This window comes from Lissotriton vulgaris, chromosome 7 (assembly GCF_964263255.1).
Source record: "Lissotriton vulgaris chromosome 7, aLisVul1.2, whole genome shotgun sequence".
In the NCBI taxonomy this organism is placed as follows: Eukaryota; Metazoa; Chordata; class Amphibia; order Caudata; family Salamandridae; genus Lissotriton; species Lissotriton vulgaris.
The window spans coordinates 969,605,255-969,625,725 of record NC_141695.1 but is presented as its reverse complement, the minus strand read 5'-3'; the positions used below and the strand labels follow the sequence as shown (position 1 = coordinate 969,625,725).

Below are 20,471 nucleotides of genomic sequence, written 5' to 3'. Positions count from 1 at the left end.
TGCCTCATGGGAACAGTCCAGCCAGAGCTGCCAAGCCATGTCTTCCATGCTCTCCATGCCACTGGATTCAAGCTATCCTGGCTGATGAGGGCTGAAAGCCCGAAACCGGTCCTAGGATGCTTGTTTCCAGCCCAGGGAGGACCTGGCCTGGCAGTTCTGGCTGGACTGTTCCCATTGGGCGCAGTGTCAAGACTGATTTGCATATCGCGGGGTCCAAACTGGAATGGCATGGTGAGCAAAAAAACTATGGATTTAGGCCCAGATCTCTGTACTGGGGTGAATTTATGACATTGTTCTGGTCCATCAATTGTTCTTTTTACATCTCTCCCATCAACAACAGCCTGGGAGAGGACGGCCCAGGCTGCCTCCGGGACAGTCAGCAACACCTGCGCAACTGTTTCCCATAGTGTGTGGAAGTAGCGGCCCAAAAGGCATGCAGTGTTCACAGACTGTAGTGCCAGGCTGGAGGAAAAAAACATTTTCATAATTTGTCCAGCCTCTTGAATTCCCTATCCAGCGTTGCGGTAGGGAATGTGCCATGGGAGGTGGAGGCTTGGACCACCAACCTCTCTGGGGTAGGGTGTTGTGTGAGGAGTGAGGAAGTTGAGATCCCCTGGAGCAGGGTGGTGGCCGCGGACAATCGTCCTGTTCACAATAGCCCCTTTACTGGGCTTGTGTCAGGTCCCAAGCAGGATGTCTGTAAGGTCGTCATTAAATGGGAGACGCAGTTCTGAAGGGGACTTTCGCTAAGACATTAGTCTTGACTGCCACAAAAGGAAGGCTAAGTACCAGTATCAAATAACGCTCCCTCCTCCGTAGCCAAAGTAGGGGAGAATGCATGGGAGTATCTGGATAGGTGTACAGTCCACTGGCTTCAGCTAAAACATCACTTCAGTTCAAGTCTGGGTCAAAGGGCTGGTATTCTTCAAGGTCCAATGACCCCCTCCAATTCCTCCCCGAGTCCTAACCCATAAGAACAAGGCTCAGGCTCGGGCATGGAAGGCATGGCTCCAGTCTGCGCTGAAGCCGGCATCGAACGATGCCCCTCTGGCTCTGTGTTGGAGTATGGATGGGGATAGCAGCGCCAGCTGCGTCAGCCTCGGGATCGGCATTGGGGAAAATGGTCCGACTGGCGCCGATCTGTATTCATCTGTGGATCCCTAAGGCCTGACTGGCGCAGGAGCCAGAGCTACTGGTGTGGATCCAGTAGGGGCCCCTCCAAATCCCGCGGGGCCTGAAGGCACACTGGAGGGTATGGGCCACCCAAATATAACGGGGCATGGCCTCATAAAATTCTTTCAACTGGGTGGAGTCGCACTGGCTTCCGGAAAATCAGGAAGGTGCAGAGCCGACCCAGGAGCTTGCTCAACTGCGGAGCCAGGCCTCGAGTGGCAACACTCCCTCGTCCCAATGGACGAGGTGAAGTTGAAGCACGCTTCAACTACTTTTTCTTCTCGTGGGACTTTGATTTACCCAAATGGCTCAACCACTTGGAGTGCGACGACTACCTCAAACTCGATCAATGCTCTAGGGGCCATCCTTCCAACCGGGACGTCGATCGTCATTGTGTTGCACGTCAAGTCACCATAAGCTTGAGGGATTGTTCCCTTAAGGCCTTCAGATGCATGGCACGGCAGTCAGGGCAGGCGTTCGGGTTGGTCCTGCTCGAGGTACCAATGCCATACAAGGTGTGGATCGGTCACCAACATCTGTCAGTGACAGGAGCCACAGGGCTTGAAGCCAGCCTTCTTTGATGACATTTCTGGTACACCTCAAAAAAGACTGACAAAACATAGGAAAACAAACTAGTAAAAAAGTGACTATGGGCATCTGCCCCACTGGTGCGGACAGAAAAGTACTGATGTCAGCATGCCTGGGTGGCACCAACATAGGCACCGCAAATGTCACAAAAAAGTTCTGGATCCAGTTTGACGCCTTGTGGATAATTCTAAGATAAAGAATCTGTGGCAAGAAGTCTCTATCAGGTGGTGAAAACCGGTTATTGCAGCCCGTGGAATTTCACCAAATACATTGTTGAAGTGGAATCATTTCTTTTGGGTTACTAACAATTCCTAAACTGGGATCTGGGACACCGTGGTACCGGAAACAGTTTGTTTCTCTCTTTACAATATCACACACGCAAAATAGAAAGGACGCTTTACTAAAAGCATTTATTACAACAGGGTAAAACTGTTTCTCAGCATATCTAAAATAACCACACAGGATATTATAAAAACAACAATAATGCATGTTACGAACAACAAGAATAAAATGAATATTTCTAACATAGTTAAAATGTAATCTACAAGTCCAACACCCTAAGACCTGCTTCTATGGTGTGTTACCGCTACAACGCAACTTTTACAACGTAATGCTGTTACAACGCAGCTATTACATCGCAAATACCATTACAATGCATGCCATAACAACGCATGGCATTACATAGCAGATGGTATTACAACGCATACCATTACATCGTAAGTATTGGTAAGTATTTAATTTAATTTTTTATTTTATTTAATATGTTATCATTGATTTAATTATTATTAATTATAAAAAAATATTTATTTCGTTTTTAAATATTACAAATTAAATATATTAATTTAAGTATTTTTTAAAATAAGTATGAGTATAGGAGTATATGTTTTGGGGTACTGATGTATATGTTTTGGGGTGTTTGGGTATTTTTAGGTTTTAGGGCAGTGTTTGGGTTTTGGGGTACAGGGGTGTTTTTAGGTTTTAGGGTAGGGTTTGGGTTTTGGGGTACAGGGGTGGTTTTAGGGCAGGGTTTGGGTTTTGGGGTACAGGGGTGTTTTTAGGTTTTAGGGCAGGGTTTGGGTTTTGGGGTACAGGGGTGTTTTTAGGTTTTAGGGCAGGGTTTGGGTTTTGGGGTACAGGGGTGTTTTTAGGTTTTAGGGCAGGGTTTGGGTTTTGGGGTACAGGGGTGTTTTTAGGTTTTAGGGTAGGGTTTGGGTTTTGGGGTACAGGGGTGTTTTTAGGTTTTAGGGTAGGGTTTGGGTTTTGGGGTACAGGGGTGTTTTTAGGTTTTAGGGTAGGGTTTGGGTTTTGGGGTACAGGGGTGTTTTTAGGTTTTAGGGCAGGGTTTGGGTTTTGGGGTACAGGGGTGTTTTTAGGTTTTAGGGCAGGGTTTGGGTTTTGGGGTACAGGGGTGTTTTTAGGTTTTAGGGCAGGGTTTGGGTTTTGGGGTACAGGGGTGTTTTTAGGTTTTAGGGCAGGGTTTGGGTTTTGGGGTACAGGGGTATTACGACTTTATATAAATTAAATTAATTAAATTAATTTTATTTAATTTAATTAAATTAATAACAATATTTACAAATATTAATTTAATTGTATTAATTTACGATTACAATTAAATTATATTATTTAAAAAAGTTTAATTAATTAAATTCTTTTAATTTTATTAAATATAATTATATTATGTATTATTTATAACTTAATTAAATTATAATTATATTTATTGTAATTAATTGCATTATATTATTTTCTATTTATAAATTTTTTATATATCATTAATTATATTATTTTAAATATATTAAATTAATATATTATTAATTTAATTGTATTAAACGATTATAATTAAATTATATTATTTAAAAATGTTTAATTAATTAAATTCTTTTAATTTTATTAATTATAATTATATTATGTATTATTTATAACTTAATTAAATTATAATTATATTTATTGTAATTAATTACATTATATTATTTTCTATTTATAAATTTTTTATATATCATTAATTATATTATTTTAAATTACTATAATTAAATTAATTACTGTTTTAAAAATGTTATATTATTTTTATTATTTTAAATTACTTTAATTAACTTTATTACATTTTTAAAAAAAAAGATATACTTACCAATACTTACGATGTAATGGTATGCGTTGTAATACCATCTGCTATGTAATGCCATGCGTTGTAATGGCATGCATTGTAATGGTATTTGCGATGTAAAAATCGCGTTGTAACGGAACGCGTTGTAAAACATCGCGTTGTACTGACACCAATCCGCTTCTATGCGCTTCAATAGGAGAGCATGGAAAGTTGCAATGTGGACTTTCTTAGAGAGAAGCAACGCACTTCATACCTGCCTGTCTGCAGAAAGGTGTGATTATCAAAGCACAAAGGCAAATGCAGCAGCAGCGTCCTTTCTTTTGGACTCAGCTCATTATTTGCATCAAATGCTTTTGTAGCATCTTCTTGGTGCGCTGGCAGCAGTCAAGACCATCTCCGGCTGTATCTTGTGAGATAATCTGGGTGAAGGACCTCTCATGACAAATGGTCAAGGCCTGTTCTTTATATATTACATCTTATCAAGATTGGAATTTCTGGCAAAAGTTTTGGCATGTCTAACCTAGATTATGTGCATCAAGGTGTCAGTCACAAGCGTATCCTTAAGAACATATAAGGTAAATGGATGTCAATTCAGACTACACTATTTTGGATATATGTCTGTGTTTATTTGACCTTGATACTATTATAACTAGATACTTGTCCCAGACTTGATGTTGCATCAGGTGTGATAGTTACGTCACTATCTGAATGACTTGCCAACCTACCGAGGGGGTGAGCAGGGTGTATTTTAGGAGTGTGCCCCCTTACCTTGACTAGAGGCAAAGGACCCTATTTGTCACAGGTACCTACCTGTGCCAACTGGAGACCCCCCCAAATCTAACAGTCAGATATTTATTTGGGGGAAATATTTGTAAAACTGCTTTAGAAAGAAAAATCTAATTAAATATTAAGAAATACAAGTTACCAATTTTATTCTAAAGAAATAACTGATCACATGAGCAGATTATCATACATTACTCAGTACCTCTTTAGTCTTACATTTATAGGGCAGGTACGGGGAATATGAGAGTTTCCCTTCCATGCTTTACTCCCAGGGTACAGGACCTGCCAATAACCCATACTTTCTGCCTGGCATAAGCAGGACCAACCTTTTTTAATGTTCAATGGCACAAGCGCGTAGAAGGCTCTCTGTGGTGAAATGTTAACATAGTCAACCATGCCAACATCACCTTTTTAAGTAGGAGGGGCGGGAAAAGAGTTAAGGAATGGGAGACCACCAAATACTAAATACTCCTCTGTCTATAATCTTGTTAACATCTACACATAACAATATTTATTAAATTGTAGTAAAAATAGTGCCTAATATACCCGGAACTATAAAAAAAAAGTACTTTTCTAAAGGTGTGTACATGGTTCCAATGGCCAAGTGAGCAGAAAAATAAACCCTTACTATGCATAGTAACAATTAATGAAAGATGTATCGGATAGTAAAGTAGTGCAACTCGCCTAAGAGAGAAATAGGTCTATGTACCAAATCAGTATATTAGTGACAGTCCAAAGACAGTCACATAAAAGCTTTAAGACACTCAGCAGATAAACAAGATTTGTCTAATATTTACCGATTTGGAATACCCTCCATGTACATCGAAAGCTTAGAGGAGACTTCAAGTTACAAAAAGACCCAACAGATTGTCTCACATAGAAATTGAATCCTGCATATCGTCATTACCTCCAGTGGGACAATATTTTTATAGAAGATATTTATGGCACAACATTTATGGCAGACGATATTCGGGTACCACACACTCATCCATCAGGGCTGCACTATTAGTACTCGTAAGCAGTCCAACAGAAGCGTTGACAGGCTCATGTGTGTTACCAGATAGGGACCAATCTGCTGTTCTATTTCATTTGCTTACATATTTGTTGACTTCGACCAAGAGCTTTGAAGCTCTTGCCAACTGCATGTATAGCCTAAAACAAACCCAGAATAAACAGGCTGCTAGGTAAACATGTGACCATTGAGCCAAACCAATCATATTCTGAATGATGCCATGGACTAAAAGATCCTTCCAGATAAACGCAGAAAAGTAATTGCTCTTCATTCATGTTCTATGGTTCTGTGAACCAGGCCGTGCTACTAAATTAAGCTAATGTTTAAAACTGTGCTGGTGAATTATCAATATAAGATACATGACAAAGTAAGACCAATGCTGTAAGTCAAAGGGCGTGGAATTATTTTCTCTCCACACCATAAACATATTGTATGGATCAAGGACATCAAGTTGTCATGTCCACTGAACAAGTAGACCCAAAGTCCTGAAACACATGCCCTCCTTAAATGTCAATTTACAGCTAGCAATAGGGTCATGGGAAAACAGGATTGTCTGTTGCTAAAAGCGAGATAAGCATCTACATATATGATCATATGATCAGCAATGGCCAAGCAGGACAGGTCGATGTTGCCCCCCGAAAAGGGAACAGCTGGGAAAAGCTATACAGGTAAGGCTACAGGGCAGGCAAACAAAAGTGAAGCCTAAAATAACTTTGAAATGCTGTTGATGTAGCTGAGGCACACTACAAAGAAAACCTATTCCTGTAATGAAGAATGAAATAACTTATTGTGCTTCTGCCTAGAAGTTTACAGATCCAGGAAGTGTCAAAGTGAGCACTAGTTCCATTTTCTTTCTACAGTAGAAGTAACATTTGTATTAATTTCATTTGCTGCACTTAATTACTCTCCTAAGTGTGCAGCTGTGTGTGAGTTTTGTAGCCTCGAAATGTCTTCAGCCAAAAGGCACAATGCATGTTATATAAGACTACTTTTTCCTGACACCCCTGCCTTGAGTGTCATATTAAGTCTGCATTACAAACACGGACACTTTCCCTCAGGAGCAAATGATTCAGAGTTATATCATCTGACTTCCTTTTCAGTTCACTTACTGGTCTCAAGTGGTTGTGGGGCAATTTGAAAGCATCAGCCATGGCACAGGCAATTTCATACTTGGTCATCTGCTCGTTGTTGGACCAGTGGAATATTCCCTTCACTGAAGGATCCTGGGGAAATGAGCAAGCAGACATCAGATACAGACAGGATTTGCTTTAGTCAATGTAACAATCTTTGCTTCTTTTCACGTTCTAAATATTACTAAATGACAAAAAAATTCTAATGAAGCTAGCTGCACAACCTTGCATATGAAAGGTCTTACTCAATGCCAAACACAAATGTTATGCATGTACAGGAAAATATGATATATGCATATAACAAAAAACACAGAGACCAAGCCATGGATAAAAGCTCTACCGAATAGCAGCAACTTTACTGCGAAAGGACAGGTAGCATCAGTTAACAGCCCAATCAGAATTATGGGATGTTTATATTCACACAGATTTCGGATGCTGAAAACTCCTAAATACTTCAGGTGAAAGTCTAGGCCAAAGTGAGCAATTATTGTGGTGCTGGTGGTTGTTTTGGGGGATGTGGGATGGCAGGTAATTCCCTGGTTATACATCTCCGTGGACCGTATGGATAAAAATTTGAATGGGCATGAATTCCGCACCCCCCACCCTTACAAGGGTTATCAATAAGTAGTTCAGGGGCGTGGGATATAACAGTTAATTTCTCAGCCGAATGGCAGCACGGGACCTAGGTCTTCAAGCTCGGTTGAAAGAATGATAGTGGCAGATAAATGCAAATATCATTCTTCTCATCCGTTGTATGCCCACACTCCAGAACAAAGGGTATGTTTGTGTTACATCCAGTTATAGTTTGGTCTGCTTTGCCACGGACAGGGCGCATTTTGGTTTGCTAAGAACTTAGGCACTATTTGACGAATCTTCATAAAACATTCCAAAAAAAGTTCATCCACCTCAGCTTCTTCCTGTAGAGTTTCAGGTGATCCATCAAGCAGGGCTGAGAAAAAAGGCGGGTTCCAAAACACAAAATCCCCATACATTTTCTATAGACTTTTTTAGACAGTACAACCGCGAAAACGGCTTAACGGAACCGCAAAAACGGCTGAACGGAATTACACAAAATTTGGCAAGAAGCTAGATCTTGGTCCAGAAAGCAAACTTTTTTAGATTGGGTGGAAATCCATCCAGTGATTTTCAGTAATTAAAGTTAAAAAAATATTTGTATATCTCAACCGTTGGGTTCGAGGGGCTCTCGCAAGCGCCCCTTGAACACAATTTTAAAAAACTGAGCATACTGATTGGCTCAGGGAGCATATTTTCCCTTGGGGCAATTTGCTCCCTCCCATGGGAGCCACATTTCAGAGAGCTCTGGCTGGTTGGCAGCAACATGAGAAAAAGTTTGCTGGTAGGCATTACAGGACTCTGAGATTTAGTCGTCTGTCTAGAAGTTAAAAAAATAATAACTTCGACGAGGACGACGAAGAAATCGTCACAGGAGACTTCGACTGGGGTCTGTTCAGTTCCTTCGACGTCGAGCGTTGTCCTCGCTTCGCCCCAGATGACGGGGAACAGACTGTAGTCATCCCTCTCGACGCCGTAGTCGGTGCAATCGACCCAGACGGAGAATGGGGACGCTTGCTGGTCTTCTTGCCCCTGGGGAGCCCCCCAGAGGCCTCAACTCGGGCAGAGGAAGCCCCTCCAGACCCACCTTGCGCCTTCAGCCTTCTTTCCTCAAGGCCCTGAAGCCTGATCTTCTTTCTGTCCTTCAGGGTCCTGCCAGAGAAGCCCTGACAAATCACACACTCCTCTGGGACATGGGAAGAGGGAAGGCAGAGGATACACACCTCATGGTGATCTGATTTGGCCTTCTTCTTGGAGCACTCCGGACATTTGTCAAATAATGCAGGCATATTTGACATCAAAAGGGTGCATAAACCAAGACGAAAAGCACTAACGTACTTTAGAAAGCACTCACTTGATTAAAACAAAAGTGAAAAAATCACCAATAAACCCTTGAAAAGGGAGAGCTCAATGCTCCAGGGTCCTGCTAGCAGGAGCCGGAAAAAAGAACAGAAAGTAAAAGGGACCTGTAGTGCATTCTGGGATACTGTGAAGTTCTGGAAATTTCTCTTAAAGGCACAGTATCCTGTTTTGAGCCACATAATGGCAGCCTATGGGGCTTGTCTGTCCATGTCTTTTTGCTGCTGAAGCAAGGGAAATCTGGACAGACTTTGCTGTTTGTGGAGTTTTGGTGGAATTTCTAGCTGAAGTACTGGACAGTGTAGCCTGGTTTTATAGGCTGCATTATCTGCCTTTAATTCTCTCTTAAGTGTCTGTGCAGTCCTGCATTTTTCGACACCTTAAGAGATTATTTTTGATTGCCCCGGGGTCCATGCACATGGGCGGGACTACTAAAACATGGCAGAAGGCGGAACCTTCATAGAAATGCACCTGATCCAAAATAATCTCTATAGTATTTTTTTCCCCTTTATAGATAGTTGACCGGGGATTATGTGCACACTAATAAGACACCCGCCATCACAGTGACAGTCCTAAACAGAACTTTAACATGCAATGAAAAAAGCACAGGTGCACCATAAATTACAAATGTGCCGAAACAACCAACTTATTGTAAAGGCACAAATAGTGATGTCCAGAAGTCTTGTTTGGTTAATTCATTTATTTTTCAATAGGAAGACACGAACAGCCGACGCGTTTCGTCCCAGGTGGGACTTCTTCAGGGCAAGAATAGAATGACAAGTCCTTGATCATATTCATTTCTGTCCAGTATACATGTGACTCTGTTCTATTATTGACAACCACATTAAGTTAAATTCCAAGCCCAGCTGCATATCCATCCTGGAGGATAGAAATAATATAAGCCCTCCAGTTGCTGTTGCATCCTAAATTTCTTTTTGAGACTGCGAAACATACTTCAACAATCCGGCCTTCACTGCACGACCACTCACACCTTCAAGGACTTGTCATTCTATTCTTGCCCTGAAGAAGTCCCACCTGGGACGAAACGCATCGGCTGTTTGTGTCTTCCTATTGAAAAATAAATGAATTAATCAAACAAGACTTCTGGACATCACTATTTGTGCCTTTACAATAAGTTTGTTGTTTCGGCACATTTGTATTTATGGTGCACCTGTGCTTTTTTCATTACATGGGCGGGACTATTCACTAGATTATGACTATACACAGAGATCCCCTACTACAGAACAAGCAGCGAGCATGCTCCGCTAACCATTCATAGAATTAAAAACAAAGCACGGCAACGCAAGGCTACAAAAATACGTTTACGTGCCAAACACGCAAAGAGTAGTTAACACTTTTAAGTTTACAGCTGCTAACTAATTGATCCAACTTAAAAGCTCAAGCTAAGCATAGGTCTTTCAGGTACTATCCTCACAAACACTGCAGTCAACCTGCCAGTATTAATCCCAAACAGTAACTCATTGCAGCGTTTTGAAGGGGCGCAAAAGTCCAGTCGTCCCCTTGCCCCCCCCCCAAATACAACAGGTTAGAGAAATCAGAACACGAGAAAACCTGTAATTTCCAAACTTTTTCACGGAACACTTCCTGTGTCGTTTATTATCAACACTTCAAAACATGCTACAAATAAAACATTGCATAAAAATACGCGCAAAGGTCAAGCAAAGTCGCGCCATTTTCAATGTGCCGCAAGACACGTTTTGCAAGCACACGAGAGCAAGTTACAGTGTGGCCATTTCGAAGTAAGTTATACATTAAGCCGTATAAACGGGGTGTTTGGTGCCACTCACCTGGTTTTGCACTCTCAGAGCCATTTTGAGATTCGGGCAGCAGTGCTAGGTGCACGGGCAGTGAGCGGCACAGCGGCAGTACTTCCTGCCCCATCTCCCGTACCTCCAGTCCTCGATGGCAGACACCTGGGATCCGCACCAGTGCTCCGCCTAACAAACTTTCGAAAGGGCGGGTCTCTTCTTTCTTCGCACAGCCACGCCAAGTGGGCTAACAGGCGCGAGCGCTCCGATGTCACAGGCAGAATAAGTGATACTAAAGAGAGCTGCGGCTCACAGCGCGAACCCCGGAGCTGCCCGCGCAGCCAATAACATTTGACGTGACACACCTTGTCCACAAGGTAATTTGAGCTCGGGTGAGTAAGTGAGTTTGGAGTCATATTTTTTTCATTAAAAAAAAACTAGTTTTCATTCAGATCAGAAACCCGTACTGCCTTTTCCTTGTATTTAACACCTACTACATTCAATAAATTAGGTATTTAGGCTAAAGCATTCGACAGAAAATTAAACAAGTCGCAATCCCAGCAAGTTATATGGGTGGGGTGGGGTGGGGTGGGGGGCGGTGTCATGCAACCACTAATTAGAGCGAAGGGGGGAGGGCAGAAGAGGCGGTTATGTGTCTGCGTGTGCTGGTTCAACTTCGGTAAATTGTGTATTAAGCCCAGGAAAAGGGAAGCTAAGTATTTCACAGAAGGGAAACCAACGATTTCCCAGAACGACGTCTCTGTTCCTCGTTTCCTTCTCTCGTAAACTACACTGTGTATAGATGAAGGTTGACTGAGTGACTACTTGTAAAACAAAAAAACGACAAACGGGGCGGGACTTAAAAAAAGACCCGGAAACACCCCCGAAACGTGTCGTGACGGGGAAAGAGTGATTGACAACCAATCTCTTCCAATGGCTAGCCTCCATTTATGGAGCTAGCCAATGGAAGAGAGAGGCGGGACAAAGCCCCATATTGTAGGATCAAAAGATTTTGCCTGCGCGAGCACTGCTGCGCAGTGCTAAGGCCAGGCGAAACCTAAAAAACACGAGCGAAGGCTGAGGGACGCTGGGACTCAACATTGGTAAACTGCTCCATGCAAATACAGTAAAACACTTTGAAGAAAAGCATCACATCATAAGAACGGACTCCGCATAACAAAGAAGTAGTGAGACAGCCAAGCCCACAGGAGCCTGCCACAATAATACAGGAGATTAGACTGCAGCGCGCACCTCTGGAAGCTAAAAGAAATACTATCTGTGGCGGGTTAGGGGCTGTTAACTGAGAGGGGGAGCAGGAGGTGAGCTTTTGAAAACAAGTTCACCCATGAGGAGGATTTGGCTCAACCCTTGGAGAGGTCCTAAGAGTTGACCAGCAGATTAGGAACAATTTTAAAAGCATTGTGGGTAAGGAGGGAGCAAGCTTGCATAACTCACAAAAACAAGTTCAAATAGGTTCTTGTTTGCAAGATGAGTCAGCTTCACCAAGGACTTAGTGCTGTTGTCCTTGGTTTCGGTTTATCATCATAATGCACTCTGGGGATGCTGAAGTAATACATCTGAAAACAATGATTGATAAAAGAAAAGTTCACCACTGGTGCTCTGTGTCCTTGGTGATGTGACGTCTTCTGCTAACATTATGTCTTTGCGTGCGGCTTGGTGGCCTTCCTTGTTTTCACAATGTTAGGTAAAGGTTTCTTTTTATGTAGCTCATTTTAAGAGACCTTGTTTTAAGATGGTGTTCCATGGCAGCCAAGAGCACTGATATGAAGTAATTTGTCCAGGATCACACGGTTACTTTGTTAAAATGTGGAAGCCAAAATCAAAAGTAAAGAAATATAAAAAATCTATTTCTTCACTTTTGCTAGAATCGCGGCACCCGCGTTTACTCTAAACATTAAAAGTGAAGCGCGGATGCCGCGATTATAGCAAAAGTAAAGAAATAGAAAAAAACATCTATTTCTTTACTTTTGCTACAATCGCGGCTTGCAGCCTGCTTTGCCGAGTTGGAGGCGGAATCCAGCTCAGATGGTGGAACTAAAATTGAATTTTCTAGTTCTAGTGCTGAAAGAGTAGTACACACACCCAAAGATGTGGCGCCTGACTTGAAGGAGGGGGTTAACATACACCAGGGGGTTCAAGGAAATGAAGTAGCTCCAGTGGTGCGCAGTATCCCCGAGGTAAATTGGGAAACTGATGCAGGGTATCATGGTCCTAGTGGTGGGAGGGACACTCTACTGACTCTAGATGAGAGGTGCAGGAAAAGGGGTTCCCCCAAGGTTGAAGTCCTGGTATGTGAGTGTGAAGACCGCCAAGAGGAATGTGAGTTGAGTGACAGAGACAGTCAGATACTGTCTTGCCAACCTCAGGAGAGTGGTGTGGCGTACGTGTGCGAGGCACTGGATGGTGAGATGAAGGATAGTTTGGTTAACCCTTGTAGGGGGCTGTGTGATCCAATTGTGGGAGAGCATATTGTAAGTCCCTGTTTTCCAGAGCTATGCCAACACCTGTTGGAGAGTGAGTTCTCTGACCCCAGGGAGCTCACCAGGGAGGCAGACCTTTTGTTAGATTCCAGAGGATCTGAAGAGGCATTGGGGAGTGACCCTAAGGGGAGTGGCTCTGGTGTCTTCCAACCCAGAGTGGTGGTAGTGATTCAGAGTAGCCCAGCTAGGTGCCATGGTAGAGGGAAGGATGTAGGGCCTCACGTCCTGTCTTCAAGGAGGAGTGAGACTGGGATATGTCCCAATAGTGCACAACCTCAGTCTCAGGGCCTGGATGATTCCTTAAGGGAACACCAGGTAGGGAACCTAGTCTATCCTGATGGGTCGTCCGTTAAGGGGGATACCTTAGTGTCTGGTGAACTAGGAGTGTCTGTAAGCAGACCTCCATCAGTTCTGGTATCTGGCAGTGCCACTTTTAAGTGGAGGGTGCAGAAATCCAGTTTGAGGGGTGAGAGGGGGGAAGAGTCCCCAGTGGAAAAACCAGTGGGTCAGGGGCCAGCCAGAAGGGCTAAGTCCCCAAAGAGTGACCATGGTAACACCACTTCTGTCCTGGGGGATCTTCACGCACTGTCAGATGGACAGGAGTTGGGAGAGCTGCGCCAGGCAGACTGTCACACGACACATAAGTTATGTGTCACCCTCGGGGAAGGTATATGTACTCCCCAGGAAGTCCACAGGGGTTGGTCCCTGGGTTGGGAAACCAGGTCCAGTGTCCCTACCGGTTGGCAGTATAAATATGGGGACACAGACCCCAAGACTTTAGATCTCTTCTGGAACAACAAGACGAGCCTCTGCAAAGGAGAAGAACCAAGGAAGCTGTAGGAGTTGGACTGCCCCCCTGCCAGTGTGCAGTGTTGCTGGGTTGGCCTACAGTGGTGTCTTCAGTGTCAAGGAGAGGAGAAGGAACTTTCAAAGAACTTTCATCTTCTTGCAGAATATTACTCCAAGGGCTTCAACTTGGGCTTGCCTCCTGCTGAAGTCTCAGGGACAATAGACTTCACCACCAGCTCCCCTCTGAATTTCCTTGCTGTGAATTCTGTCTGCAGAAGCCTGCGTGTCACTGGGAGTGCGGCTCAATGAGAAGGAGAAGGAGTGCGTCACAGTAGCAGCTGTTGCATCGCCGGAGAAGTGTGTCGCCGCAGCAGAGGTCGCCGCCGCATCACCAGAGAAGAAAAAGAATAAACAAAAATACTGCCAATACTGTTGGTCAGTGGCTTGGCCTTACTGTTGGGAGCCCGAATCCAGTAGTGTTTTTTCGTTCGCATCACCAGAGAAGCGTGCCTTCGTCAAAGCTGTTACCAGACGCATCACCGGAGAAGCGCGTCGTCGCAGCAGAGGTCGCCGTCACATCGCCGGAGAAGCGCGTCGCAGGGCCTGTTGCGGCTCCAAAGTTACGTCATCGCCGGGCGTGCGCGCATCATCTTCACTTCATCGCATCGAGGCGCCATCTTGCTGCATCGTACCAAGGGGGTGAGCAGGGGTTATCCAGTAGTGTAATCCCCTTTCCTGACTTAGAAGCAAGGGTCCTTATTTGGTCAAAGGTACCTACCTCTGCCAACTAGAGACCCCCAGTTCTAACAGTATATATGTAACTTTAAGAAACCTATTTAGAAAAAAATGTTTTAGACATGTGGTAGGAATACCGTTAAAATAGAAATTATCAAGAAATGTAATAAAATACAGATGTATTAAATCACATGTTGTTGCCTCTGTAGTAGTTTATGGTCAAGATGTTGGGTATGTAGGGCCAATATTGAAGCAATATTGGTAAAGTAGGAATTTCTTGTGTTTAGATAGTTTGACTCCCCCTTTTGCTGTACTTTAAATAATTTCCTAGGGGGTACCTTTTCTCCTCATTGCTAAACCTTATTCTATTTCACCTATGCTACTGGCTATCTTGCATCTTTATTTGCCACAATGGCAACGATTGGAAAGAACAAAGGGTAAAGAAAAGGCTTCTGCAAGGAACATGAGAGGAGAAGAGATTAAAACTGAAGATTACATTAAGCTATACAAGAGACCTAATACTAAAACTGAACTTACACAAGTGTAACCTAAGGAATTAAAACACCCTAAATGCCCCACCGGTGTCTCTTACAGATGACAGTCTGCAGTTTGGGGCCTGTAACCTTATTTTCAACGTTTTATCAACAAGCAAAGAAGACTCTTTCTGTGGAATTTTGTACCAACAACAGTGAAGATGGCCTGTGTAGCACCTCATCGTTTACCAATACACGAGGAATGTAACTGACAACCGCATTCCTTTCACCTTCAGGGCTAAGTGTCAAGCGATTGAGGAGAACAGGTGGTGAGCAATTGGCAGCACTTTATTGCTCTGACATATTGGTGATGTCACCAGTGAAAACCTGCTTCATTTGCCAAGTGGTTGTTTTATCCTGACTCTGAGAAGGCAAGAAATCACAGTCGGTAAGTGAATTTTGGCCCTTACCCCTAAATTGGATACCGTTGGTAGTGCAAGGGTTGTTGCGCATTTAAACAAGCATTTACAATGCAAAGGATCTCGCCTTAGCAAAAGTAAGAGCTATTGGCGTTGTAAATGACAATAATTTGATTTATGTGTTGGTTTTGAAAACAGATAAATAAATGGCATTGTCATTTACAATGCCAATAGCTTAATCTCTCGCGAATGCGAGACCTAGTAGTAGAGTGAGTAATAGTGAGTAGTAGAGAATGAGTAGAAGAGAGTGCGTACTAGAGGAGTAGAGTGTGTAGTAGAGTAGTAGTGTGAGTACTAGAGAGTAATAGAGTGATTAATAGAGTGAGTAGTAGTGAGTAGCAGCGAGTTGTAGAGGACTAGAGTGAGTATAGTGAGTATTAGAGAGTGAGTAGAGAGTAGTATAGAGTAGTAGAGTTAGTATAGAGTAGTATAGAGTGAGTAGTATAGAGTAGTAGAGTGAGTAGTAGAGTGAGTAGTAGAGAGTGAGTAGTAAAGAGCGAGTAATAAAGAGTGAGTAGTAAACAGTGAAAGAGTGAGTAGTAAAGAGTGAGTAGTAAAGTGTGAGCAATGGAATAGTAGAGTGAGTAGTAGAGTGAGCAGTAGAGTGAGCAGTAGAGTGAGCAGTAGAGTAGATTGAGTAGTAGAGAGAACGAGGTAGAGGCGAGTGGAAGAGAGAAAGGATTGGACAGGAAAATGGTGGGCGAGTGGGGAGGCCATTGTCCAAAGTGTATGACTGAAGCATGGTGTGCTAGGGCACTGCCTTTTACCGCGAGCACAATTGGGCACTACATTTGTATCTATTATGCAGCTTTACTGCTAACCCTGCGTGACACATAAATGATAAGACGTGGAAATCGATTATCTGTGTATATCTCTCATGTGTGCATCACACATGTGAAGTGTCTGCAGTGTCCCTCTGTTGCACATGCAGCACAAGCTGCAGTGTCCCTCAGCTGCACGTGCAGCACAAGCTCCGGTGTCCCTCAGCTGCATGTGCAGCACAAGCTGCGGTGTCCCTCTGTCCGTTTGCTGCACGTGCAGCACGAGCTGGAATGTCCCTCTGCTGCACGTGCAGCACAAGTTGCAGTGTCCCTCTGTTGCTCGTGCAGCACAAGCTGCAGTGTCCCTCTGCTACACGTGCAGCACAAGCTGTGGTGTCCTGCTTCTGCACATGCAGCACAAGCTGCAGTGCCCCTCTGCTGCTCGTGCAGCACAAGCTGCAGTGTCCCTCTGCTACATGTGCAGCACAAGCTGCGGTGTCCCGCTGCTGCACGTGCAGCACAAGCTGCGGTGTCCCGCTGCTGCACATGCAGCACAAGCTGCGGTGTCCCTCTGTCCCTCTGCTGCACGCGCAGCACAAGCTGCGGTGGCCCTCTGTCTCTCTGCTGCATGTGCAGCACAAGCAGCGGTGTCCCTCAGTCCCTCTGCTGCACGTGCCTGCGTACTAGAGGAGTAGAGTGTGTAGTAGAGTAGTAGTGTGAGTACTAGAGAGTAATAGAGTGATTAATAGAGTGAGTAGTAGTGAGTAGCAGCGAGTTGTAGAGGACTAGAGTGAGTATAGTGAGTATTAGAGTGAGTAGAGAGTAGTATAGAGTAGTAGAGTTAGTATAGAGTAGTATAGAGAGTAGTATAGAGTGAGTAGTATAGAGTAGTAGAGTGAGTAATAGAGTGAGTAGTAGAGAGTGAGTAGTAAAGAGCGAGTAATAAAGAGCGAGTAGTAAACAGCGAAAGAGTGAGTAGTAAAGAGTGAGTAGTAAAGTGTGAGTAGTAAAGAGTGAGCAATGGAATAGTAGAGTGAGTAGTAGAGTGAGCAGTAGAGTGAGCAGTAGAGTAGATTGAGTAGTAGAGAGAACGAGGTAGAGGCGAGGGGAAGAGAGAAAGGATTGGACAGGAAAATAGTGGGCGAGTGGGGAGGCAATTGTCCAAAGTGTATGACTGAAGCATGGTGTGCTAGGGCACTGCCTTTTACCGAGAGCACAATTGGGCACTACATTTGTATCCATTATGCAGCTTTACTGCTAACCCTGCGTGACACATGAATGATAAGACATGGAAATCAATTATCTGTGTATATCTCTCATGTGTGCATCACACATGTGAAGTGTCTGCAGTGTCCCTCTGTTGCACATGCAGCACAAGCTGCAGTGTCCCTCAGCTGCACGTGCAGCACAAGCTGCGGTGTCCCTCTGTCCGTTTGCTGCACGTGCAGCACGAGCTGGAATGTCCCTCTGCTGCACGTGCAGCACAAGTTGCAGTGTCCATCTGCTGCATGTGCAGTACAAGCTGCAGTGTCCCGCTGCTGCACATGCAGCACAAGCTGCAGTGCCCCTCTGCTGCTCATGCAGCACAAGCTGCAGTGTCCCTCTGCTACACGTGCAGCACAAGCTGCGGTGTCCTGCTGCTGCACGTGCAGCACAAGCTGCGGTGTCCCGCTGCTGCACGTGCAGCACAAGCTGCGGTGTCCCGCTGCTGCACATGCAGCACAAGCTGCGGTGTCCCTCTGTCCCTCTGCTGCACGTGCAGCACAAGCTGCGGTGGCCCTCAGTCCCTCTGCTGCACGTGCCCGCACAAGCTGCGGTGTCCCTCTGCTGCACTTGCCGCACAAGCTGCAGTCTCCCTCCACCCCTCTACTGCACGTGCAGCACAAGCTGCAGTGTCCCTCCATCCCTCTGCTGCACATGCAGCACAAGCTGCAGTGGCCCTCCATCCCTCTGCTGCACATGCAGCACAAGCTGAAATGTCCCTCTGCTGTACGTGCAGCACAAGCTGCAGTGTCCCTGTCCATCTGCTGCATGTGCAGCACAAGCTGCAGTGTCCCTCTGCTGCACTTGCAGCACAAGCTGCAGTGTCCCTCTGCTGCACGTGCAGCACAAGCTGCAGTGTCCCCCTGCTGCACGTGCAGCACAAGCTGCAGTGTCCCTCAGCTGCACGTGCAGCACACGCTGCAGTTTCCCTCTGCTGCACGTGCAGCACAAGCTGCAGTGTCCCTCTGCTGCACGTGCAGCACAAGCTGCAGTGTCCCTCGGCTGCACGTGCAGCACAAGCTGCAGTGTCCCTCGGCTGCACGTGCAGCACAAGCTGCGGTGTCCCTCTGCTGCGCGTGAAGCACAAGCTGCGGTGTCCCTCTGCTGCACGTGCAGCAAAAGCTGCAGTGTCCCTCTGCTCATCTGCTGCATGTGCAGCACAAGCTCCAGTGTCCCTCTGTCCCTCTGCTGTATGTGCCGCACACCCTTTGCTGGCCCTCTGCCCATTTGCTGCATGTGCAGCACAAGCTGCAGTGTCCATCTGCTGCGCATGCCGCAGAAGCTGTGGTGTCCCTCTGTTGCACGTGCAGCACAAGCAGAGGTGTACCTCTGCTGCACGTACAGCACAAGCAGAGGTGTACCTCTGCTGCACGTACAGCACAAGCTGTGGTGTCCCTCTGCTGCATGTGCAGCACAAGCAGCGGTGTCCCTCTGCTGCATGTGCAGCACAAGCTGCGGTGTCCCTCTGCTGCATGTGCAGCACAAGCTGCGGTGTCCCTCTGCTGCATGTCCAGCACAAGCTGCGGTGTCCCTCTGCTGCATGTCCAGCACAAGCTGCGGTGTCCCTCTGCTGCATGTCCAGCACAAGCTGCGGTGTCCCTCTGCTGCACGTGCCGCACAAGCTGCAGTGTCCCTCTGTCCCTCTGTAGCACAAGTAGCGGTGTCCCTCTGCTGCATGTGCAGTACAAGCTGCAGTGTCCCTATGTCCCTCTACTGCACGTGCAGCACACGCTGTGGTGTCCCTCTGCCCATTTGCTGCATGTGCAGCACAAGCTGTAGTGTCCCTGTCCCTCTGCTGCACGTGCCGCAGAAGCTGTGGTGTCCCTCTGTTGCACATGCAGCACAAGCTGCGGTGTCCCTGTCCCTCTGCTGCACATGCAGCACAAGCTGCGGTGTCCCTCTGTCCTTCTGCTGCACGTGCATCACAAGCTGCGGTGTCCCTCAGCCCGTCTGCTGCACATGCAGCACAAGTTGCAGTGTCCCTCTGCTGCACGTGCAGCACAAGCTGCAGTGTCTCTATGTCCCTCTGCTGCACGTGCAGCACAAGCTGCTGTGTCCCTCTGCAGCACAAGCTGTTGTGTCCCACTGTCCCTCTGCTGCACGTGCAGCTCAACCTGCGGTGTCCCTCTGCTGCATGTGCAGCACAAGCTGCGGTGTCCCTCTGCTGCATCTGCAGCACAAGCTGTGGTGTCCCTCTGCTGCATGTGCAGCACAAGCTGCGGTGTCCCTCTGCTGCATGTGCAGCACAAGCTGCGGTGTCCCTCTGTCCGTTTGCTGCACGTGCAGCACAAGCTGCGGTGTCCCTCTGTCCTTCTGCTGCACGTGCATCACAAGCTGCGGTGTCCCTCAGCCCGTCTGCTGCACATGCAGCACAAGTTGCAGTGTCCCTCTGCTGCACGTGCAGCACAAGCTGCAGTGTCCCTCTACAGCACAAGCTGTTGTGTCCCACTGTCCCTCTGCTGCACGTGCAGCTCAAGCTGCGGTGTCCCTCTGTCCCTCAGCTGCATGTGCAGCACAAGCTGCGGTGTCCCTCTGCTGCATGTGCAGCACAAACTGCGGTGTCCCTCTGTCCGTTTGCTGCACGTGCAGCACAAGCTGCGGTGGCCCTCTGGCCGTTTGCTGCACAAGCTACAGTGTCCCTATGTATCTCTTCTGCACGTGCAGCACAAGCTGCAGTGTCCCTCTGTTGCACATGCTGCACAAGCTGCAGTGTCCCTCTGTCCTTTTGCTGCACGTGCAGCACAACCTGCGGTGTTCCTCTGCTGCATGTGCAGCACAAGCTGCGGCGTCCCTCTGCTGCATGTGCAGCACAAACTGCAGTATCCCTCTGTCCTTTTGCTGCACGTGCAGCACAAGCTGCAGTGTCCCTCCGCTGCATGTGCAGCACAAGCTGCGGTGTCCCTCAGTCCATCTGCTGCACCTGCAGCACAAGCTGCGGTGTCCCTCTGCTGCATGTGCAGCACAAGCTGCGGTGTCCCTTTGCCC

At 46.1% G+C, this 20,471-nt stretch overlaps 1 protein-coding gene across 2 annotated transcripts in view; it reads right to left on the bottom strand.

Moving 5' to 3' along the window:
• The window catches only part of MAT2B (methionine adenosyltransferase 2 non-catalytic beta subunit), a 331,869-nt gene that overhangs the window by 44,395 nt on the left and 267,003 nt on the right, over nucleotides 1-20,471 (bottom strand). For both annotated transcript variants that reach the window (XM_086931408.1, XM_086931407.1), the window contains exon 6: nucleotides 6,764-6,877. In XM_086931408.1, the coding sequence (XP_086787534.1) occupies nucleotides 6,764-6,877 (114 nt within the window). The remainder of the gene's footprint in view (nucleotides 1-6,763; nucleotides 6,878-20,471) is intronic.